Here is a 22,871-nt window from a genome sequence, read left to right as displayed (position 1 = left end):
GATGACAGCATTTCCCAAGAAAACTTCAGGCTGTTGTAGAGGATAGAAAATCTTGAAGTGAGACAAACTTACAGGACCTTGACAGGAAAAATACCTGTATGAAAACTAATAAAAAGAGGCAGGGCTAGGATTTCCCATCCTTCTCAACAAAAGAGCAGAGGAAATGGGGCTTTCTGTTCTGGTCTGTCAGTGTCCTCCTGGTAAGGTGCTGGCAAGGCAGAGCCTCTGACTTGTGCAGTTGGGATGTTCCTGTCGTGGCCTGGCATGAAATGCAAAGGAGCAAGGGCCCTTCTGGACCAGGACTTGGCACATGCAGTGGAGAAAGTGAAATTAAGAAATCAATTTTGGGTCAATCCCGTGTTCCTGACTGTAGGTAAGTCTCCACTGCGGAGCTCAGCCCCTGCCACAGTCTTGAAGCTGGAAAACCCTGAACTCTTCACGCAGCCTAGGAAAATATTCCCAGTTCCAACTGAGTCAGGAATCTTTTTACATCAGTCTGCAGCTCAGGGAACTACTGGGATACCTCAAACTCAAAATACCTCTTGGGTTTCATTTACTTATTTTTCCTATCTGTAAACTTCCAGCTTTTCATGGGGTTTATCTGAACTGTAAATTCAGGTGACATTTGTAAGCCCTAAAGGGGATGTTGTCCAGCATGGTGTTAGTGTTTCCTCAGTCAGTTCCAGCCACAAACACCCTGCAGGGCTTGTCTAAGGGGATTTTGGAGAAGTCTTGGCTGAGTAGTGGCACAAACAGATTTGCAGATGCTAAGAAGGGGAGTGGGAGAGACCAGATGGGTGCTGAACATCTTCCATCCAGGACCAAGGTGGAGGCTGCTTTGGCACAGAACGTTTCCTCCTCACCAGTTCAGACCCACCTCAGTCTCTTGGTTCTCCTTGAAGCCAAACCACTCTTGGAACCCAGCCTGCTGTGCAGGTTCCTCAGCCCCAAGGGAATCTCCTGGTGGAGCAGGGAGGTGAAGGCACCTCTTCAGCCAAGGGGGACCTTGCCAAGCTGGAATTGCGTTAGGTGGGACCACGTTTGGCTGCACCAGGACTGGGTGACTTGGCAGCAAATTCCGTGCCCATAATTGCTGTGCTGGCACTTTCACAGTTGAACTCTGGTGTGGGAAAGGCAAGCACACAGCTCCTCACGTGCACGGCCAAAATTAGCCTTCTATTAGGGTTATTCTTATAAGGAAAAGATCAGCAGTCCAGGGAAGAGTGTCACCCTGATGCTTCACACTTCCTGGCATGGGGTTTTCTGTGGGAGATGATGGAGCAGATCATGTGTGTGGTGGGAACCTCAGATTGCTGTGACGTAGGAAAGGCACAAGATGAGGTTGCAAAACTTTTTCTTGCAGCAGAGTGAAAAAAAGGTTCCCCTCTTTCTAAGTGAAAAAGGAAAGGAAAAAGGAAGGAGAACTTGGACTCTGCTTATCCTGCATGCATTGTCTGTCTTCATTTTGGAGACTGATTTGTCCCATTTAAGGATGAAATACCCTGAGGTTAACTCAGGTGCTGGAGCCCAGTGCTAAGGATGCTGAGGTCTCAGGTTCAATCCCTGCACTCACTCCAGAGCTGGACTCCATGATCCTGCTGGGTCCCTTCCCCCTCAGACTGTTCTGAGATTCTAAAATGGGAATTCCTCTCCTGATGCCAGCTCTGATTTTCCTTTCAGAGGGACTGTCTGATAATCTGCTCCTCAGCTTGTTTTTGCAAGAGGAATGGAATTGCCTGCTGTAACTTGGCCTCACCCATTCATCTTTTCCCACGTGGCTCTTGGAGGGCTCCCAAAACTCTTCTTTGAGAAGGTTCTTCTTTGTGCCTGCACAGCCCACAAGCCATTCTTCTCTTTGCTGGTGCCACCTGCAACTCTTCTGCCAACAAAACTGTCCCATTTTTGCCATTTTTTTTTGTGCTACCAAATGCTGATATCTGATGATTTATAATAATGAAGATACCTAGAAATAACCTTCCTCTCTCAATCTTATTACCAAGGCATGAGACACACACATGGTGGGGATACATTCAGCACCTGAGGAAAAGGTGACACGCCTGCGAGGAAGCAAAGGGTGGGAGGTAGGAGCCAGTGGACACATGGGAATGTTTATTCTGAAGCTTTTATTGAAGTATTAGAGAGGAAACATTTTCCCAACAGGTTGTTCCAGGAGCAGCAGTGTTCACTACTCGGGCACTGGTTGAGGCATTTAGTGCAGATGTGGTAGAAGCCTTAAAATCTGAGGTTATGCCTGATTTGGTGAACTCGGCCAGTGTAAATTCTGAAATGGGGAAGGGCAAGGCAGAGTGGCTCATCCAGCCACTCATCCTTCCCTGGGATGGGGACAGGGACAGAGGGTCATGGTCTGGTGGGCGGCCCGTGGGGGACAGGATGGGAGGGGAGCACAGGCTGAGGTGTCATAAATAGTCACCCATGGGTGATCCTCTGGGACAGGGCTCAGCCAGGGCTGGGTGCTGCTGCTGCTCTGCGTGGCACCGCTCCAGGTAAGCTGGGGAGTGGGGAGGAGTTCCCTGGGCTTTGCTGGAATCTCTGTGCTTTTGGTCATGGAGGTGTGCTGGCAGAAGGGGGTCCTGCTTCGGACACAGGATGGACACAGGACCACCTGCACTTTGGTTTGCCTGCCCTGCACAGGTTTGTCTGTGCTGGCCCAGGAGCTGCTTGCTCAGGGGGATTTGCTTGGAAGGGACAGCGTGGCCTGGGAGCTTCCCAGGGGAAAGACCTGCTGCCATGCCCAGGGGGAGGGCAGTGGTGGAGGGGGAGTGCTTGGAGAGGAGGAGGGGAGGTGAGCAGACAGGCTCTGCTGTGAGAGCCCAGGCTGTGAGCTCAGAGGAGCTGCAGCTCTTCCAGAAGGTGGTGGGGAGGTGGGACTCAGCAGAGGGCACTCATGGCTGTGCCACACAATCCCTGGACTGCAGGCAGGGCCTCACTGGGGCCAAGAGGCCCTTAATTCCCTGTAACCAAGGCAGGGAGGATGGAAATCAAGAGAGGTGGGATTCTAGGACGTGTGGAGCTGATGGTCTCCCCGAGGTGTCTCAGAGCCCTGTTCTTCCATGCTCAGCTCCCCAGTGCCCTGCTGGGACTGGTGTCCCCCAGCCCCTCGGCCGTGCCAGGGCTGGATGTGCTGCCCTGGCCACTCCTCCCTGGCACTGAGGTCCTGCAGGAGGGGCTGAGCAGCTCTTCCCACAGATCCAACCCTGCGGTGCCGCAGCCGCTTCTGCTTTGCAAAGCCAGAGCGAGAACAAAACCAGCCAGAGCAAGAAACAGCTTCACTGGGGCACCTGTGCAAATGGGCTGCAGCCTAGCAGGAAAGGGGAAAATGCATAAGCCAAACTTCAAGCCAGAAGAACTCAGGGTAGCAAACGGCTGGGAGCAAGGACAACAGCAGTCCTGTTATTTTCAGCAGTCCCAGAGTGACCAAAGGACATGCTGTACAAAAAGGGTCTTGTAGGTGCAGAAGAGATGCAATTCTGGATAAGGTAGCACCTGGAGATGGGCAGGTGCTTTCTAGATAAACTCATAACTTAGTAAGATGCCAGTAGCACTGGAGAGTAGAAATTTAATTTCTTAATTAAATTGAATTGCTTTCAGCCTACTCAGACCTATGGTAGGGACAGGGATAGAATTACTGTCAGAGTGAATTGGAGACTGATGTGCTTTCACAAGCCTTTGTACAAAGATTTTGACTCTTTCTTGGCTTCCTGCTGCTCATTGTAAATGCTGAAAGCCAAACTGAGCTGCGGTGGGTGGTTGGCTTCCTGCAGTAACATTTTCATAGAACCTCAGACTGGTTTTGGTTGGAAGGGACCTTAAAGACCATCTTCCCCTGCCAGGAGCTGGGACACGTTTTGGAAGAGCCACACAAGTCTTGGGGTTTGGTGTGGGAACACCAGCGCCTATTTGGCAAAGAAGTATTACAATTTCCACTGGAAACTGCCTTCAAGTAGGGGCAGTTCCAGCAGGGTGGGCTTGCACCCAAAAGCACAACCCAGCGACTCCCTCCCACCCACAGCTGTGAGATGGGCTCGGGATGGGGAAACCTCGGGGCGCTGCGGGGCCAAACGCAGCCCTTCCCTCTCCTCCTGCCCATGCAGGACAGCCATGTGCGTGGGGAAGTGCAGCCGGATCGTGGGTCCCTGCCTGCTGGTGCTGGGCACGCTCTCCACGGCAGCCAGCATCCTCCTGCTCTTCCCCGGCGGAGCAGCCACGTACCTGCTGGAGGGGCACATCAGCGGCCACGCCCGGGCCGTGCCGGGACTCTGGGGCGGCGGCATCGCCGTGAGTACCGCGGGGCGCGGCCGCCTTCCGCCGGCTCTGGAGCGGGCCAGGGGGACGGAGCGGGGCAGCCGCTCCCCTTTGTCCCCCAGCGCTGTGTTTGTCCCTGCAGGTGCTGCTGGCAGCGACCCACGTCACGGCGCTGGGCTGGCAGCGCTCCGGCCGCCACAGCGTAAGCCGGGAGCGGGCTGGGCTGGGCAGGGGCGGGATGCGCCCGTGCCCTGTCCCACCGCAGGGATCCCCTCTGCCCGCGGGGGGTGTGCCGGGTCCCCCCGCTGCTGCGTGGGGCACAGAGCCCTTTCTCACTGCCCCACGCCGGGATGCGCTGAACGCCCCCCGTCCCACAGCGGGGGCTGGGTGCTGCTCTCCAGTGCGGCACGGTGCCACCTCCGCAGCTCGCTGCCCACTCCTGCCGCCCCAGTGCTGCCTCCACCCTCAGCCGCAGCTGGCCAGGGCAGTTTTGCCCCCTCCCAAGCTCCGCTGACGAGCTGCAGCTGCGTTTTGACCCTCGCTGACTTGGCGTGTCCCCCCGGTGCTCCCTGCAGGCGTTCCTGTCCGTGGTGCTCTCCAAGCTGGCGCTCCTGGGCGCTGCCGCCTGCTTCGTCCTCTGCGGGGTGGGGCTGACCAACGGGCCCCTCTGCCTCTACAACTCCTCCGAGCCCGGCCTGGGGCACGCAGCCCGCTGGGGCTACCCCTTCCTGGATGCCTTTGACCAGGGGCCTGATGCCAGGTGAGGCCTGAATCAATGGGTTGCTAATTAAGTGGGTTAATGAAGGGGGGTGGGATGGATGCGTGCGTGGTGGTTGATGCAGAACCCCGGTAGCTCAAGGAATCCTCACCTTCCATGGATTTCTACATGGTGCTTTCCATCTTCATCACCCTCCCAGCCGAAGTAATTGCAGTATCAACGAACAGAATAGACCCCAAATAAGAAGTTGCAGCACTGTTTGCTCATTTATTATGAAGTGTAATAATCCCTTTGTGTACACTGTTCAAACCCCACTGCTCCCATTTCTTTACTTCCGATTCTTACCAACATTTCATCGTATCTGAACCCAGGGTTAATGTTTCATTCCACTGTTTTTGCACTGGAACATCTTGACATTAGCTTCCATTTTTTTGCTTCCAGTGGTTGGGTCAATTCTCAGAGAGATGGCAGACTTTGTTATTGCATAGGTTTCTTTCCCTCCTGTCACTATATGTGCTACAAAATAATTCTGTTCTCTTTTTAGACTCAGACACGTGCGTAAATGTGATTCTTCTAACCATTCTTTTTCTTGCCTGCTCCTTTCTTTTTTGCCTCGAAGCTTTTATTCTTCCCTGAATCCTCTGAGTGCAGGATGGGGTGTCTGGGGGACAAGAAAGCGATGGGATTGTGGACCTGCTGCAGGCAGCATCCTGCACCTTCTCCCCTTCCTGTCGCACAGGGCTGAGAATTACCTGTACAACCGGAGAGCCTGGAGCATCTGCCTGGAGCCCGAGGGCATCGTCACCTGGCACGTCGTGCTGTTCTCCCTGCTGCTGCTCATCAGCGCGGCCGAGATGGTGCTGGCCTTGCTCCAGATCCTCAACGGCTGCCTCGGCTGCCTCTGTGGCTTCTGTGATGCCAAGTAGGGCCCGGTGGCAGTGCCAGGAGGAGGTGTCGCCTCGGGTGTCACTTGGCACGTGCCGCAGAGAGGGCACAGCAGGGGCTGTGACACCAGCCCAGTGCAAGAGCCCCGTGTGAGACTGAAGAGCCCCCGTGGGGGATGACACCCTGGGTGTTGGGGCAGCTCGTGGGGCTGATGTGCCAAGGGCTGCTCCTGTGCAGATGCCCTGGCCCAGGCCATGTCCCTTCCCTTGGGGCTGGTGGCCATTTGGGGTTGGGAGCTGGCCCGGTGAGGGATGGAGGTGAGGACCTGGCTTCCAGCATCCCAGTATGAACCCAGCAGCTGCCTCAGCCACTCCTGTGCTACTGAAAGGAGGCAGAGAACCAGTTTAATCAATTTTCTGACACAGTTTGGAGCATTAGGAAGCAGGCATCCCTTACCACAAGCTGGAATCATGCAGGATAGATACCTCCTCTAACCCAGTGTGTGTTGTGAAGCTTCATGACAGGAGGTTTGTTCCATCATGATCAGACAGATCTATTACAAGAGGGCTTCCTAGAGAACACATAAATATCACTTTTCCTAGAACCAGTTTACATGCCTCCCTCCTTTCCTGGAAGTCCTCTTTTGATCCTAGAGGGTTGTCTGGTGGTTGTGCTCACTGAGTGCCCCAACACTGTGACCTTGCCTTGAATGTCTCTCAGGGCAGGAGCTGCTGTTCCTTGTTCCATAACTTTGCCACAGAAGTCACTGTGTTCCTCATTACCTGCTTCTCCACTGGCTCCAGCTGTGTTTAGCATCCCGTGTGCCTACTTTTACACTCTTTTATCTCACTTGCTAGTTAGTCTTTAAGTCCTATTTTGCAACTTCAAGGGAACTGAAAATTTCTGTTTTACATGTTGTCTGTCACTTGTCAGCCTCCACCCACCCCGGTGGAAAATGAGACGTGGTGGTGTCACAGACTGAAGAGATGGACACTCCTGTTAATCAGTTTTGTTAATCAGTTCATATTTAGGGCACTGGAGCTGGTGTTTGTCACCAGCACAGGCCAGGACAGGTGAAGGAGCCCTGAGGAGCCGAGCTGGGGTCCTTGGATGGAGTCGTGTTGGGGGAGGCAGAGCTGGAATTGAGGTGTAACCCCAAAATTCACCCACACACAAGTGTCAGGAGAAGCTGCTGCTCATTCCCAAGAGCAGGACCCCACTCCTGTGCTCAACCCCCTCCCCATAACCTTTGCAGGACCCAGCCTGGGCCTGGGCCTGCCCGAGCTGGGAGGGGCTTGTCCCCAGACTGACAAGGGTCAGAGGAGAGCAGTGATGGCCATGGCAGATTAAAAAAACAAATCCCAGACCAGACAAAACAGCAACTGGGCCATTGGGGTGGCTGAACCCCAGCTGGCACACAAGCACCACCCAGCCACTCACCCCCATGCTGTGGGAGGGGGAGAGAATCAGAGGGGTAAAAGTGAGACATCTCCTGGGTTGACATAAAATACTTTAATAATTGAAATAATAAAAATAAATTGTAATGAAAAGGAAAATGTAATGAAATAATAATGAATAATAAAAAATTGTAATGAAAAAACGAAGAGAGAGAACTAAAAGCCCAGACAGACAAGTAATGCAATACGAACATTTCTTCATCATCAGCCCAAATATAAAACCCAGCCCCATCCCAGCCACAATCAAGGAACAGAATTCTACCCCAGCCCAAACCCTCATAGTGACTTCAGAGACACCACTGAGAAAAAGCCTTTTCATGAAAAAGAAAGAATTTAACATGATATACCATATTTATATGGCGTAACTATTTCTAACAAGAGAGGACAGCCCTCGGGCAGGGTGGTGGTACCACATCTCCTGAGCCAGCACACAGGGATGGCACAGGGTACCCCTGGCTGCCACTGCTGCTGTTGCCCCCCAAATATCTGTTTCCAGAGGAGGCTCTTTCTTGGAGAGGAGCCTGGGGCTGGGCTGGGGGCAAAAGCCTCCCCACCCAAAATAGAATTTAAAATATAGCAATAAAAATGAGATAGACCCTAGTGTGGGGACAGTCACACGCCTCTGTGCTGGACGGTGGCAGGACCCAGCCTATGGGTTGGTGCTCCAGGATCCAGCACTGGGGCGGTGTGGGGAGCTGCCCTGGGAGGGCTCTAGGAGATGAAGCAGCTCCTCCTCCTCCTCCTCTTCCTCCCGCGGCCCCGGCGGGGAGCAGCGGCTGCCAGGGGGATGTTCTGGAGCACGTCGTGCAGCGTGAACATGCTGAAGGAGATCTGCTCGTAGGGAGACCTCGTCCCGTTCTCATAGAGGCAGGCGAAGGCGATGGCCGTGCCGCCGGCCAGCGGCGCGTCCCTGTGGGGCAGCTCCATGTACGCCAGGTCCGAGTAAGCGCTCGGGCCCTCGTAGATGACCCAGGGCTCTGTCCAGCTCTCTGCGTCCCTGGGGAAGGTGCTCAGGTGAACCCCCATGTTCACCCGCGACATGGAGCTGGTGGGATGGGAGTAGAGGATCCACGTTGGTGCTTGGAAGAAGGGAGTGGGGCTGGGGGTTGCTGCAGAGTCCCCCTGGGCCGAGGTGACGCTGTGGGCATCACCGTGATGCCCTGGGCATGGACGGTCCCCATCGGGCTCATCTGGCTCACGGTGGTTGCCAGTGGGCAGCTCAGCACCGCCCGCCTGGCGGGTGGGCAGGCGCCCAAAGGCCCGGAGCGCCCGGCAAACCGAGCCCCGGCGGGGCAGCACGGCGTCCCGGGAGGCGGCGCGGACGTACACGAGCGGCGCGGGGAAGCCGATGACGCTGCCGTGACAGCCGTGGGGCGGCTCCACCAGCCGCTGCACCAGCTGCCCCCCGTGGAACACGGCCCCGTCATCCGTGCTGAGCGCCTGGACCCTGAAGCCCAAGGGGCTGCGGGCGTTGCAGTAGAGGACGTTGGATCCGTCCTCCTCGTCCACAGAGACCAGCTGGCACTCGCCCGTCTGCAGGTTGGGGATGAACTCCCCGAAGCGCCAGCCGCGGCCGTGGTCGTCGCTGTAGAAGGCGAAGGAGTGCGGGGTGGTCTTGCAGAGCTGCCCGAAGCACTCCTTGCAGTCGATGTGGTAACTGTAGGCTGGCACCAGCAGCCGGCCGGAACGCAGCTGGATCCCGTGCCCGGGGCCCAGCGCGAACGTCGCCCAGTCTGGGGAGCGGAAGATGGGATGGGGTGAAGGTGGGATGGGGTAAAGAGTGACCCCCACAGCGCCCTGCCAGGCCCCGTGTGGAAAGGTGCCCAGGGATTCCTCCCAGTCAAGCCAAGCAGTGGGGTGGGAGGGCAACAGAGCCCAGCGCTGCCTAGTTGTCCTCACACATGCTCCCCGTGGCTGTGGGGCCTCTCCATCTTCTCCCCACTCTCAGTAACTGATATGCATACTCCCTCCATCTTTTTCCCCTCTGCTTGAGGTCCTCTTCCACCTTTTTGGAAGCTTGTGGGATTCCTGCGTCAAAATCACCCCAGCAACGTCACTGGTGGTTCCAGGAGACCAAAACCCAGGACACCCCCCCGTGCTGGCTGCTCTCCCCTCTCCTCACCCCCTGCAGCTGGGTACCTTTGATGGTCGCCCCAATGACCTGCTGTGTCAGGTCTGTGGCTGTGCTCCAGCTCAGGCCCTGGTCAGTGCTGGTGACACAGCAGAGGCGGGTGACATTTTGGCCAGTGACAATCTGGTAGGCTTCAGGTGTCCTGCCCAGCACCGTGATGAAGAAGAGGAAGAGCGTGCCTGTGAACTCATCGTAGAGGGGGCAGGGGTTCATTGACCGGTGGTGCTGCAGCGTTGCCGTCTCCAGCACTCGCATGTCTTCCCACTGCCCAGGGAGGAGGAGGAGGAGGAGAAGGAGAGGACAGAGAGGGGTGAGGACCATGCCCAACTTTTTGCTCATCCCTGAAGTGCTCCTGGCTGGGCTGGACAGGGCTTGGAGCAACCAGGGATAGCGGAAGGTGTCCCTGCTCACGGCAGGGCACGGAATGAAATGGCCTTTGAGGTCCCTTCCAAGCAAAACCAACCCGTGACCCTGGGATTCACTCCACCCACGCCAGCCCCTCTCCCACGCGGCTGTCTCCAGGAGCCTGGCCGTGCCCCACCAAGCGATGAGGACAGCCCCAGCGTGTCCCCACGCCGGTGCAGCCCCGTCCCACCTCCACGTAGCTGCCGTAGATGGTGCCGCGGCGCAGCACCAGCAGGTTGGCGTGGGCATCGTCGGCGCTGAGCCGCTCCTCGGCGAACGCCAGCAGCTTGGCCACGCAGGGCAGGTAGAGCAGGGCGGGCACGCGGTACGTGACACCGCTGGACTCCTTCTCGAAGAGCACGGTCCGGGCCGGGAAGTGCCGGGAGCCCATGGCGGCTGCAGCAGAAGGATGTGGTGGGCCGATGAAGGAGGGGAGGCCGGCTGCTGGGCATGGCCAGGGGCACGGGGCTGTTCTTGGAAGGGTTTGGGGTTTTACTTGGTGGGCTTGGGTCTGGGTAACCCCCCGGGAGCAGGGGCTGACAGACAGGGCTGGGGTGGAGAGAGCGTGCACTGGCAAGTCACCACAGCTCAGAGATGGGTCAGGGCATAGTGTATCAGCAAGGAGGCTGACCTGGGGACCCCAAAATAAAATGAAGTGAATTTGATCTTTGTAATATATAATTTAGAATAAATTCGTGCTCGGGACTAAAAAATACAGTAGTCTTTTTAATAGAACCAAGTGATGGGAAAGAGCAATATACACAGGGTGAATTCCTGTCTCAAAATATGGTTATTCTGAAGGATTATTCTGTCTAGAAAATATGCCTTGAATGATAAGATAAATATTCATTGCCGGAACAAAATATTTGAAGATATTACCATTTAACAGGATTTTAGCAATCAGAGTATTCCAGGAAAACCTCCATTTAGAAACACCACAAGAAAAGTACACGCATGAATATGTGAAAAAAGGACAAAAAGAAACAGGAAGACACCTCCCCCCCACCGCCCCCCCCAGAATCCCACTAAGTCTAGAAACAGTATAAAACAAAGCCTGTAAAATCAGTACCCTGTGAACTACTAGGGTATAGTGCTGCATTAGTCCAGACCCTGTTCACCCAGCACCGATCGCCTGGCTCGGTGCTGACTTGATTGTAGCTTTTCCAGATTTTACTTTGATTCAATTTAACGGATTCCTTTAGTTATTAAATCGACTGATTCATTTATAACGATCTTTAAGATGCTTGTCCGGGAAATGAAGGCCAGTGAGCGAAGAGCAGGGTGAGACCTGCAGCTCCATGCTCTCCTCCTGCAGCAGCACGGGGAGGGCAGGGACCTCCAGAGCAGCCCAGGCTCATCGGGACAGGGTCGGGGCTGCTCCTGCTCCTCTGCCGCCTCCAGCGCAGCGCACCCAGCGGATCCCTCGTTTCCCCCGCTCCCTGGGGGGATCCCGAGGTGCGCAGCACGGACAGGGGGGTCCCCAGCCGGGCTGTCCCTGCGGCAGTGGGTGAGAGCTGTTCCCAAAGCCCTTCCTTCAGGGACAGGTCAGCTGTCGCCAGCTTCCATGTCCCTACATTTTCCAGGAGGAGCTCGGGCGGAGCAGTCAGGAGCCGCTCTCGGCTGTGCGTTCATCGGGAGCTTTTGCTGAGCCGACACCCCCCGGAGAAAGGGAAGGCACTCACCGGGTCCTGCTCAGCGGAGTGTGCCGTGTCCCCGGCCGCAGCAGGAGGCAGGCTGGCTGTCCGCAGAGCTGCCGCGTCCCCGGCAGGGACCCCCGCCGGTCACGGGCTGCCCCGGCGCGGCCCCGCAGCGACGCCGAGCCAGCGGCGGCACGAAGGCGCCCCCGTGGCCCGGGAGAGCCCCGAGACACCTCGCCCGGAACCCCGCCAGGGGAAGCAAGGGGGTCCATGGGGCGGGAATCGCATCTCCTGCCCCAGTTTCCCTCCTCCTGCAGGCTGGGAGAGGCTACACTTCCCTGCCCAGGGGCTCCAGCCCGTGCTCACCACAGCCCACCCCGCCGTGAGCTCCCCAGCCTGGGAGCTGTGGTCCAGAGGGTCCCGGGACCCCCAGTCCTCCATGGACCTCCAGCCCTCCCAGCCTTTCCAGGATCCCCAGCTGTGGAGTTGCGTTATGTATATGTTTTATTATCCCTGTATTATGTATTGGTTTATTCCTTTGTACCCCCGTGTGCAACTTGGTTTATCCCCAGTTTTCCCGCCTTGTCCGCCCTTCCCGCCTTCCCAGTATCTATCCATCACCCTGAAAGAGGCATTTTACCCACCCCGGGTGCCTTGTCTATCACTCAGTGCCCCTTCCCATCCATCCAGAAGCTTCTACTCAGGGCACCGGGTGATTGGGCGAGGACCTGGGACTCCCCCCATATCCTTCCCCCATTGGACCCCACCATATCCCCCCATCCCGGAGCCACCCCCTATCCCTATCCCCATTGGTCGTTGGATACCCCTCCCTTACAGTTTATAAGCCAGTGCAAGCACCTTGTGCTTGTTCTTGTTGGCTGGCACCGTTCTAGGATATTTAGCCCCGTTGGGCTACAATAAACTCGGACTTAGCCCCCAGCAGGATCCGCTCTTCATTTACCACCGCGAGGCTTGCTAGCGCTGCCCGGAACCCACAAAGGCACTCTCCAAACCCCAGCTGGGAGCGGCGGAGGGTGCCTCAATCGCCCACTCTCGCCCCAGGACGAGCTAGCCGGGGCTGAGATAAAGGGAACCGGGGCGGGAGCGCGGCACCCAGCCCTATTGGCACCCCCAGCACCTGAGAATGCACAAACTTCCCAGGAATCTCAGCCCTCCCAGGATCCCCAGACTTCCCAGGAGCCCCACATACACATAGATCAGCTACTAAGAAACCATTTTTATACCTATACTCTAATATTCCAATATTCCATCTGTATGATCAGTTTAGCTAAAAGGGCTTGACAAAATCCATAGGGCAAATCACGGATCAGAAGCTCCAAGGGGAAAATTGAGGTGGAGGCTGGAGAATTGCCAGGGAAGGGCCCCTGGGATGGCCCAGGGTGACCACGTGTGGCTCCAGCAGCTCCGCCTGATTGCCACAAAAGCCTCGGGTTAATTTTAGTGAGGGAAAGTGCTTTTAATCTGGATTGTTCCTGCTGGACACCTGGGCTGGTTAACCCCTGCCTCAGCTGCTAAACACAACTGAGGAAAATCCTGGCTCTGCTTCTCACCCCTCTCCCCCTGACAGCATCATTCCTGCTTCCTAGCTGGAGCTGCTGCCCCACATCTTCACCCCCAAGGCAACATCTGGACCCCAGATCCATCCTCCCCATCCTGCCATCCAGGGCCCTGCTGCTGCGGCAGTGCCAGGAAGGTTTGTGAGGATGGCAGCACCAAGCCCAATGGATTTGGTGTCACTGCTTGTCACCTGCTCCCAACACTTCTGTCAGTGCCAACTTACGCTGACAAAACCCCAGTGTTTTAAAGCTGGGCCAGCATCTCCTCCTGCTTGTGCTGGTCAGGGCAGCAGTAGGGATCTGGATGTACCAGTGTGCCCAAAGCTGTCCCTCACTCCATCCCCTCCTAATCCCTGCTGGAGAGTTTGGCCAACACAGCAATGGGAGCCCCAAAAACGTGTCTGCTGATAAAGGGCTTTGGGGATGCTGCACCCAATGGAACATCCATGCCCGGGCACCCTTGCCTGAGAGCAAAGGTCAAAACCACGAAACCCCCTCCCACGGGAGCACCGAGCTCTCCTATGTGGGACAGTGTCCCATTCACCTGGTGACACTTGTGAGAGGCACAGCTTACATGCCACTGGGCAAGGCAGCCCAGCCTGCCTGGCTTTGGGCAGGATGCCTGAGACCCCCACACCAAAGGCAGCTCCAGCAGCGTGTGGTGGTTAGTCCTCATGAGCGTGGACTCCTGCTTCTTCCAGCACTGTGTCCCCTTCTCACACCGCCCTCCCCGTCCCCTAAACCCTCCAAAGTCAGTACTTGCTCCAGTGAGCTGTGACCAGACTGATGGATATCAAATAAAATGAAATGAAGGCAAATGATCACGCTCCCGATTAATGATTAAGAGGCTGGAATGTCTTGACCAGCTGCAGCCAGCCTGGCTCCCTCCAGCCAGAAGCAGGCAGGTGGGATCACCCAGGATCTGGATGATGCAAAGCCTTTGGCTCAAGGTCCCCAAAAAGAGACCAGCCACCAACTTGGTGTCCCTGAACAAAGCCCCCACTGCCTTCCTCTCATGCACAAGAGTCCTGTGGGTCAGTTACATGTCAGACAAGGGGTGATGCAAAGCGGTGGGAAGCCACAGTGTGTTGCCACATGTCCTAGTTGGACTGTGGGAGCTGCATCTTCTCCTGGAGACTGGTCCACAGCAATGGCAGCCCCACATCCTTCCTCTTCTTGTGCGGGTGTTGGACAGCATAAAGGTAGGACGTGTACTGGAGCTCTGGTATGACCATTTTCTGGCAGGTTCTCAGAGTCTTGTTGTCCAAGTCTTGTTTGAGGTTGTAACCCAGGATATTTGCAGCCCCTGACTGGAAAGGCAGAAGAGCTTTATTCCTGATGTGATCCTTCCTCACTGCCTCCTGCTCTGAGAGACAAGTCTCCATGAGCTCCTTCTGTCTGGTCCGCAGGTGATCCACCTCCTCTCCCAGCACCCTGAGCCCTATGGTCTGCTCAATTCTCCTCCAGAAGCTCTGGTTGAAGTGCAAGTAGAGCTTCCAGTCCAGCGAGCACCACACTTTTATCTGCTCCTCGCTTTCCGCAGTCAACGTCTGGACAGTGTCCTGGCTTCTGGAATTGAGCTTGAAGTAAATCACATCATCCAGGTCCCAGCACAAAGTGTGCTTCAAGAGGATCATGGACTCATCAAAGTAGTCTGCTATCAAGATGAGGTGGAAGTTCTGCTCGATCTCTTCCAGGACAGCCTGGGTGTAGTTCTTGTCATCCTTCGCGTTGTTATCGTAGCCAAAGTCAAACCACATGATATTCCTGGCGTACATGTTTTTCCTGTAATCTGCTGGGTGGTAATATTTTGTGGGTGATTCCAGGAATTCGTTCACATTCTTGGAACTCCGGAAGGCAGGCACAGAGTCCTTGTAGTAGATGTAGGAAGACTCCAGCAGAAGAATGGGGTTCCTCAGGATGGAGAAGTAGAAAGTGTTGGCTGCCATCACCTTTTTTACCTATTTGTGGAAGGAAGAAGAGGTTAGTCCTGTCCCAACCAAGTTTCTCCTCAGGTGTCATGGCTCTTTCTTACCTCCAAGGGGTTAAACCGCAGGTGATTGCACATGATGTTGTAATTTTGGCCTATGGTTTCAAAGCCCTCCACAAAGTGGGCCACAAAAGTCCTTGGGTATCCCAGGTGGACGAGCTGGTCAGCAGGGAGGGCGACAGTGAGGTTGTACCTCTCTGCGAACCTGAACATGATGTTGAGCACAGTGCTGCTGGCAGTCTTGTGGGTTTTGAGGAACATGACGTTCGTCTTGGCATGGCACAGCGTGGGAGGGATCAGCAGCTCCTCGTGGCTCTTCGAGATGCTGCAGGAAGGTGACACATGGGGCAAAGAGACTCTCTGGTGCTGCACCCCATCTCTGAGACCTGGCAAAGCCACACCCAGGTGCTCCTCTGACACCACACCTGCAGATGGTCCAAGGCTTTATCTGAGTCAGCCCCAACCCTCTAGTGTAGAGGTTTTCCTCCTCCAGTTTTCCCCCTCTCCAGATTCTCATTTACCAAAGACTTTAGCTTAATCCCCTTTCCCTGCACAGCTGGTTTGGTCCCTAAGAGGCTGCACTTTGGCTAAATCAATTCCTTCCCCAAACACGGATCTAAGACCTAGTTTTGAGCCACCACCCTTTGAACATCAACCCAAGGCCTCATGAGAAATAAATCAGGTGTCAGAGATCAGTCCCAGCTGCTCCAGGTACAGGAAACTGTGCAGCCTTGCTTCTGACTCACCTGTAATTCTTATTCTTCATATGGAGGAATCCTGAGAGGCAGGAAAGTCCCAGGCAGAAACTGAAAATGATGAGACACCTGGCATGCCTGGGAAAAAAAAATAAGTTTCAGTGGATTTTTATCCAATAGTCCTCCAAACCACCGCATTTCACATCTTGCCCTTGGGAACTTTAATCAATGTGAGCACAGTTTTAAATCTCAGTTTTGGCAGCCACCTTTGGACCCCAAGCTGTGTTAGAGGCAAGACAGTGAGAAATTGCACTTTCACTTTTACTCTCCTAATTCAGCCTTTGGCAAGACACAATGTGCTTCAGGCAGAGCCTAAGCTCTTCCCACAGCCTCCTGCTCTGCTTGGCTGCCTTTTGTTTTGCTTTTCTTTTGGTTTTCTGGGGCTTTAGAGCTTATTCACTATTCAAACTCCTAGATTATTCACCAGAAAACGAGCCCTTTGTAGGGATATAAAGACTTCCCTGGCAAGAAACCTGAGCAGCTCCTGTAATCACATCACTCCAGAAGATGGGGATTGCAAAAAAACCCACTAAACTAAGGAAAAAAATCCACTAAACTGAGGTTCTTTTGCAATATAAATATGATTTCTCAAGGCAGAAAATCAAATAACCCAACAGAACCTGTAATGGTTTTATTACACCTCACTTTGAAAAGGGGGAGGGTGGATAATGATGAGGGTGGAGTATTTTCCAGCGCTAATTAAGCAACCATGATGTATCAAAGGTTCCCTGCACATTGCAGGGGGTTGGAGTGGCATGATCATTAATGTCTCTTCCAATTCAAACAATCCTATGATACCATGATAACCAGTGTACTCCAGCTGGGACTCAGAAGGGATCTTTTGAAGGTTTGAAGCCTACCTAAAAGGAATTTTTCACCAACAAGTTTGATCTGACTTCTCTCACCCTAGAAGCTTTTTTAGCTCTGTGTGAATCTCGTATTTGCAGACATGGGCAAAATGTAGCAGATCTGGCTCAGCCTTTATACTGTTTTGAGAAAATATAATCCAAATTTACAGCATGGTATGGTCACACTTGTGGTTTCCACTCTCCAAAGGGAGCAAGGAAGCCTTCAAGCCTTCCTCCAAGAGCCCTTCCCAAAGCCAGGGAAGACCCCCATCCATAGCTGGTACCAAGCTCTGACAGGAATTTGCAGCACAACTTCTGCTCAAAGAGTTTCAAGACAGATCTGCAGGCAAGATTTTATCAGGATTTCCTAAATTTTTGGCCTCAGGCCTGTTAGGGGGAGGGGAGTGGGACAATCCCCTGTCCTTAGAGATGAGATGGGAGGAGAAATCAGAGGAGCACATGGGCAGCGAGCAGGCTACACGCAGCCCCTGCACCAATCTTGGCCTTTCATTTAAACTGAAGCTGTCTTTTATCTGATGCTTTTCCAAAGCACATCACCCTGCCTGCCTGGAGGTTCTGCCTAAGCTGACATCCTCCTGCTGCACATTTTCTGTCGAGTTTAATGGGTGCAGTAACAGTCCATTTATTAATTTAGGTAGTGCCCCCAAAATGCCAACTCTGATGATATTTTATGGGGCAAACAAATCCCATCTACCCCAAATCATCCTGAAGGCAGATCCAGATCACAAAATGCTCTAGAAGAACTATCAATCCATTCTGCTACAAGAAGACAGGCTCTGTAGACCTCTGCACTTTATCACCTCAAGGCAGCCCACAATATTTTAATAGTTGTTTACTTAAATAAAGGATTACATGGGGCCATCCTGCCTCCAAATATTCAGACACATTCAGCACACCGAGCCCATATCCAGCCTAACTGAATGCTCCCAGAAACCCATTTTGTCTGGACATGCCCCAAACCAAACAACAGCTAGATTTTGTCCCTGGAGACACAGGGAGGAATGAAGGTTTGAATTATCTAGGCCAAAAAATATTTCTTCCTGGAATGGTCAGTTTTTAGGAGCAAGAGTGACTGATCTCTGCAGGACACGGTCTGTGCACGTGCCAGTCCCCACGCAGAAATAGCAGGGGTGACAAACAATGAATTATCAGGTCCTGGTGCTGGTTCCTGTGCCTGGGATGGATGGAAAGATGATGGATGGATGGATGGATGGATGGATGGATGGATGGATGGATGGATGGAAAGGTATCTGCCTTCCAGCCCAGGGAACAAGCAGAGAGTGGTGACATGGAGGGAACTCTGCTGCACCTCAGCCCAGCCAAGCGAGGAAGGTCCAGAGGAAGAGCAAAGGGCAGGAATCAAGGGGATCCCCAGGGAGGAGTGTGGGAAAATGGAGACCCTGGGGATGAGAGGAGGGTTGCAGGTACACAGGGTGCAGGCCAGTGCACTCATGGAGTCCTGTCCCCATCACCCCCTGGGCTTGGCCACCCACAGCTGCACTCACAGGGCTGTCACTGGCTCCAGCGTGACATCCCCACATGCACTGTGGGAATAAGGTGGCTGAATAAACAAATCTGTCACAGAGGAAACTGATGGCACCTTTCCCTCCTCTTCCAACAAGCCTCCATCATTTCTGCACATCTTGTGCTTGGAAGCAAATGAGCTCTTGAAATATTTCAAGGTTTTTACTGACAGAAATCATGTAGGATCTTTACCTGGAGCATACATAGTACTTTGAACACAGTGTGACTGCTCTCCCAGAAAACAGCACAGGGCCAGTGCGGGATTTGCTACAGACCTTGCTTCCAGCATTCATTCCAGAATGAGTAAGACATGGCAACTGTTTGAAATTCTGCAGAGAATGATTACATTTCAGGCACTCTATGCTTCAAATACATGTAATGGAAATTATGAGAATATCAAGAAGCATTTGGAAAATGCTCTCATGCACTTGGTGTGGCATTTGAGGCTGTCCTTTGCAGGACAAGGAGTTGCACTCGATGATCCCTATGGATCCCTTCCAGCTCAGAATATTTTGATTTTGTGTCTGCAAGCCTGCATTGGGGTCTCACCTCTGCTTGGCCCCCACCACCCTGGCAAATCTCTGTGAGAGCTTTAAGCTGTGTTCCCTTAGTGTCACACACTCCACTTTGTCACAACACGGCAAGTCTCTGACCTGCACAGCATCATGGAATTATTTAGGTTGCAAAATATCTCTAAGATTTGGTGAAGCAAAGTTCAAGAGAGAAAATCCAGATTTGAATGCTGTACTGAAGTTACCTGAAGGAGCCTGGAAGACCTTTGAGCAGTACATGGGAACTGACTGCTAAGACACAAAATTCTAAGAAGCCAAAAAACCCACGGAGCACTTGGCAGGGCTGGTGCCAGAGGTGCCACTTGCCTTTCCACCTTTGCTGTGCTATCTCCCCTCTGGGAAGAAAACATGGAAATCAACCTCTCTTAGAGGTGCAGTTATAGATGCTTTAAGGCTCGGGACCCCCTTCTCGTTCCTTTGGCTTACTGAAAATAACAGACATCTGCAACAAACGAACAAGGTTCTTTTAAATTGAAAGACCTGGAACACAGGCAAGAAACACTAATGGCAAAATTAATCCCTTCCCTGCAGCAAATTGTAACTAACTATAGGTTATTAACTACTTCCAGGGATGACCTGAACCAGAGCTTCCTGCAAAACAAGTTTTTGTTCAGCACCCCAAGCATTCAGCTCCCTCTGCCCTTACCTTGGAGCGCACCCAGGGCTTTTCATGCTGCTGCGAGCTGGGAAATATTTCCTTTTGTAAATCGACTCCAGTGCCTGTTTGTCTCCTCTGGCGCTCTGTGGCCAAGTCTCTATTTCTAGCATGCGTTCAATGCTTTAAACGCCTGGGGTAGGTGAGGATGAAGGGAGTGGCTAGGTGTTTCCAGAAGTGGGTGGGAGTTAATAAATAAGCCATGAAAAGCACCGGTACGCCAGGACATCACCACAGGTATAAAGAGCTGCCTCGGGACACGGCGTTTGCAGCAGTTTTGCTGGGAAGAAAAGGTTGAACCGGGATTCCTTAGAGGGGATCCCTTTCTCTCCTGGCTGCAGGAGGGAGGCTCAGCCCCCCGGGCAGGGGGCTGGTGGAGGACCTTTGTCACCCTGCACAACATCACATCGCCAGGGGCCATGGTCAGCGCCTGCTGTCCCTTTTATCTGCTTCTTGCTTGGTTGGTAAGGATAGGAATTCCCTGCCGGACACATTTGGCAAGAGCAAATTAGGGACAACAGCAAAGCAGGAATGGTGTTCGCCTCTTAAAACATTTAGACTTCAAACTTTTTGATAAGAATGCAGTTATTGTGGAGGTTAAGGGTAAGGTTAAATGCAATTATTGTAGCTGGAGGTTAAGAGCTTAACAGACTTGTCTGTATCCAGGCCTTGCCAGGGAGAAATCTTGCCCCTAAAGGGGCATTATTTTGTGCTTTATCTCTGGTGTCATTAACAACTGATACAATTTGCATTATGCAAGAACTTTAGATTCCACTGAGGCTGCTGTACACTAGGACTTAACAAACTGGATTTGATGGTTGCAGTTTGCCCAGGGGGAGCAGAATCTGTCCCACAAGTCTGGAGGTGGGGTCATCTCCCTGCTCCCCATACTGGGGTGAAGCCAATGCTCTCCTCATTTGGGCAACTAAAAGTGTACCCACATCTCCCAGCCCGGATTAGGGGGGATTGAGTTACTACTTTGGTCTCTTATAGCCATGCCCTGATCCATGCACCTCCTGGTGGTCCCCTTTCCCTCCCCACACACAGTGCCACCCTTCTAACCCTTGTATGCAGCTGGCCCCCCACCAGCAGCCAAATCCTCAGCACTCCAGGATCCTTCACCTACGTTGCTACATTTCCAGAGCAGCCAAATACACAGCATTTCTTTCTTAAATCACAGCTTCCCCAGACCAGCCCCAACTCCAGCACTTACCAAGATGCAGAGATTAGCAAGGTGTAGGATTGCTTTCCTTGGGTTTCTTAGTAGAACCTGAGTCAAAGTGCTCTTTTATGGAGAATTTCTAGGGTTACTCTTGGCATAGCACCAGCTGCTGCTGGCAGGGGGGGCACGTTTCAGCGACCTCTTTCTCCTGTTACATTACACACATCAGCTGTGCCATTTCTCACTCAGGAGCTGGTAGAGCCCACGGATCACCAAAGCCCATTTTTTACACTTTTACAATTGATTCATTGCTCTCTCCTGGGGTGTTGTACACGAATCATCAGCTTTAGTTATGCCAAAAAAAAAAACCAAACAAATGGTGCCAGGCACAAATACTTGTCCTCATGTGGAGGTGGGCTGCTCAGAGGGAAGGGGCAGCCAGGTGGCACAGAATTAGTGAGTTGCAATGAGATTCACCACTCCATCCTGCTGGAGGTGAGGCACAGAGGGAGTTGGCACCTTGCAGCAGCATGGGGAGAATCAGAATGTGGAAGCGCTGGTAGGGCAGGGCAAGGAGCAGAACAGACCTTGATGTTGTTTAAGCACCACTCAAGAACAGCTACAACATTCCTGTGCTTCGCTGACCCAAACACAGATCCATACCAGCCACTGTCAAGAAAATTAACTCTATCCCAGCCATAATCCTGTACAGAGAGAGGCAAAACCAGTAGAGAGAGCCATGTCCTTACTGTGCCAGAAGACCACTGGTTCTAAGTGTGGAGCATTCACAGCATTCTAGTATTTAAGGCCGTATCAAAAAAATTAAAATTTGGACTAGAAATTCCTGTCACAATGATTCTTTCTAAAAATACACATACATGAAGCCACCCTGTCTCTCCCTCTTATAAACAACAGTGCACCACTACATAAAAGCATCACTGAGAACACAGAAGTAAGGTCTAGGAAAGAGAAAATAACCCTATACTAACTCCTTCCTTGTATTCCCTCAGGGAACTGCTTTATTTTTTAATGAAACAGTAAAACTTACATGGAGCTTTAGGATCTTCAAGTGTAAGAAGATGGTTAAATGGAGCTATGCCAGAACTTCCCTGGCCACAGCACAGGTTTATGTGCCTCCCTCCCAAGCACCCTCTGCATACACAGCTGAAAAAGATAACTATGGAAAGTTCCACTTCCTAAAAAGAGCCTTTCATGTGGAAAGTCTGTATTTTACACAGTGATGGTCAGTAGTTTAGGGGGAAAAAAAAGAAAGAATGGTGTAGGAAAAAGGCAGAAAATATAGAGCCTGATCCAGAAAGAACTAGCTGCATCAGCCTATCCTGGCAGAAGGCAAATCCTGCATATTTCTTTTCCAACTGCATCACGGTCTTCCCATAGTTTTTCATCACCCCACACCCAAGCATTACAGGCTGACTGTGTTGCACAGGCTATCTTCTCTTTTCACAAAGCCACAGAATTCCAGAACTATTTGGGTTGGGAGAGACCTCCAAGACCATTGAGTTCAGCCTGTGACCAATCCCAACCTTGTAACCAGCCCAGAGAACTGAGTGCCACATCCAGGTGTTCCTTGAACACCTCCAGGGATGGGGACTCCAAACCTCCCTGGGCAGTCCCTGCAATGCCTGACCACGCTTTCCATGACAAAATTCTTCCTCTTTGCACATGATGGCGTTGTTCACTTTGCTTCACCTCAGAAGAGGACAATCAGCTCCTCTCTGACTCGTCCTGAAGGATGAAGGGAGAGGTGGGGAGTGTGCCATAGTGGAGAGAAAGGGTTGAACGGACAAGAGTGGAGAGCAGGACTAGATACTGACAGGCCATGGAAGGTATGGAGGCATTTCTGACAAAAGCATCCACGTGGCCAAGCTGAGAGAGGTGTGAACTTAGAACTGGATTGAGAAGGGCATTGCAACACATTGCTGAGTACAAGCCAGCATCCTTAGTGCAATCTGACAGCATGCAGCCTTGTAGTGATTGTGTTCTGCCTTAAAACAGAAGAAAACACTCTTTAGGATGGTTTTTCTTCCAAGAACAAGGTTCTGGATGGAACATTTATTTCACTGCTCTGTGGAAGAACCAACATCACTGAAAAGTAGGTTGTGGAGAAGATGGTTATTGCATAAGACGCCCCCTTCCCTACTCTCATGGCATCCAGTAAGGCTTTCCAAAAAAGCACACCTGAGTAAAATCCATCAATTGGCTCCCTCTGAGCACAGCCAGAGCCAGCTTATTACCTGTCCCACAGCCCAT

General features: G+C 52.8%; 3 protein-coding genes across 5 annotated transcripts; 1 reads left to right on the top strand and 2 right to left on the bottom strand.

Annotated features, from left to right (window-relative positions):
- The first annotated feature begins 7 nt into the window (after positions 1-7).
- On the top strand, positions 8-7,387 carry TM4SF19 (transmembrane 4 L six family member 19). Of its 2 annotated transcripts, none has more exons than XM_077785595.2 (4): positions 8-4,296; positions 4,406-4,465; positions 4,839-5,023; positions 5,721-7,387. In XM_077785595.2, the coding sequence occupies exons 1-4, from the start codon at positions 4,120-4,122 to the stop codon at positions 5,905-5,907; spliced, it is 609 nt and encodes a 202-aa protein (XP_077641721.1). In that variant the 5' UTR covers positions 8-4,119; the 3' UTR covers positions 5,908-7,387. The 2 variants fall into 2 exon arrangements, with proteins under 2 accessions (XP_077641721.1, XP_085443731.1); XM_085587605.1 differs by having other exon boundaries at positions 5,601-7,387.
- NEU4 (neuraminidase 4) lies at positions 7,360-11,681 on the bottom strand. 2 transcript variants are annotated; one of them, XM_021545412.4, is made up of 4 exons: positions 11,542-11,681; positions 10,050-10,255; positions 9,463-9,718; positions 7,360-9,056 (listed from the first exon to the last, which is right to left on the bottom strand). In XM_021545412.4, the coding sequence occupies exons 2-4, from the start codon at positions 10,248-10,250 to the stop codon at positions 8,035-8,037; spliced, it is 1,479 nt and encodes a 492-aa protein (XP_021401087.2). In that variant the 5' UTR covers positions 10,251-10,255; positions 11,542-11,681; the 3' UTR covers positions 7,360-8,034. The 2 variants fall into 2 exon arrangements, with proteins under 2 accessions (XP_021401087.2, XP_085443729.1); XM_085587603.1 differs by having other exon boundaries at positions 10,050-10,327; positions 11,542-11,677.
- Positions 10,573-19,931, bottom strand: GAL3ST2 (galactose-3-O-sulfotransferase 2). The gene is made up of 4 exons (XM_031505697.3): positions 19,430-19,931; positions 15,810-15,896; positions 15,109-15,388; positions 10,573-15,034 (listed from the first exon to the last, which is right to left on the bottom strand). The coding sequence occupies exons 1-4, from the start codon at positions 19,549-19,551 to the stop codon at positions 14,174-14,176; spliced, it is 1,350 nt and encodes a 449-aa protein (XP_031361557.2). The 5' UTR covers positions 19,552-19,931; the 3' UTR covers positions 10,573-14,173.
- Positions 19,932-22,871: the final 2,940 nt, after the last annotated feature.

Source organism: Lonchura striata, chromosome 9 (genome assembly GCF_050655825.1).
Source record: "Lonchura striata isolate lonStrDom1 chromosome 9, ASM5065582v1, whole genome shotgun sequence".
NCBI lineage: Eukaryota > Metazoa > Chordata > Aves > Passeriformes > Estrildidae > Lonchura > Lonchura striata.
This window is presented reverse-complemented; position numbering and strand designations above follow the sequence as displayed.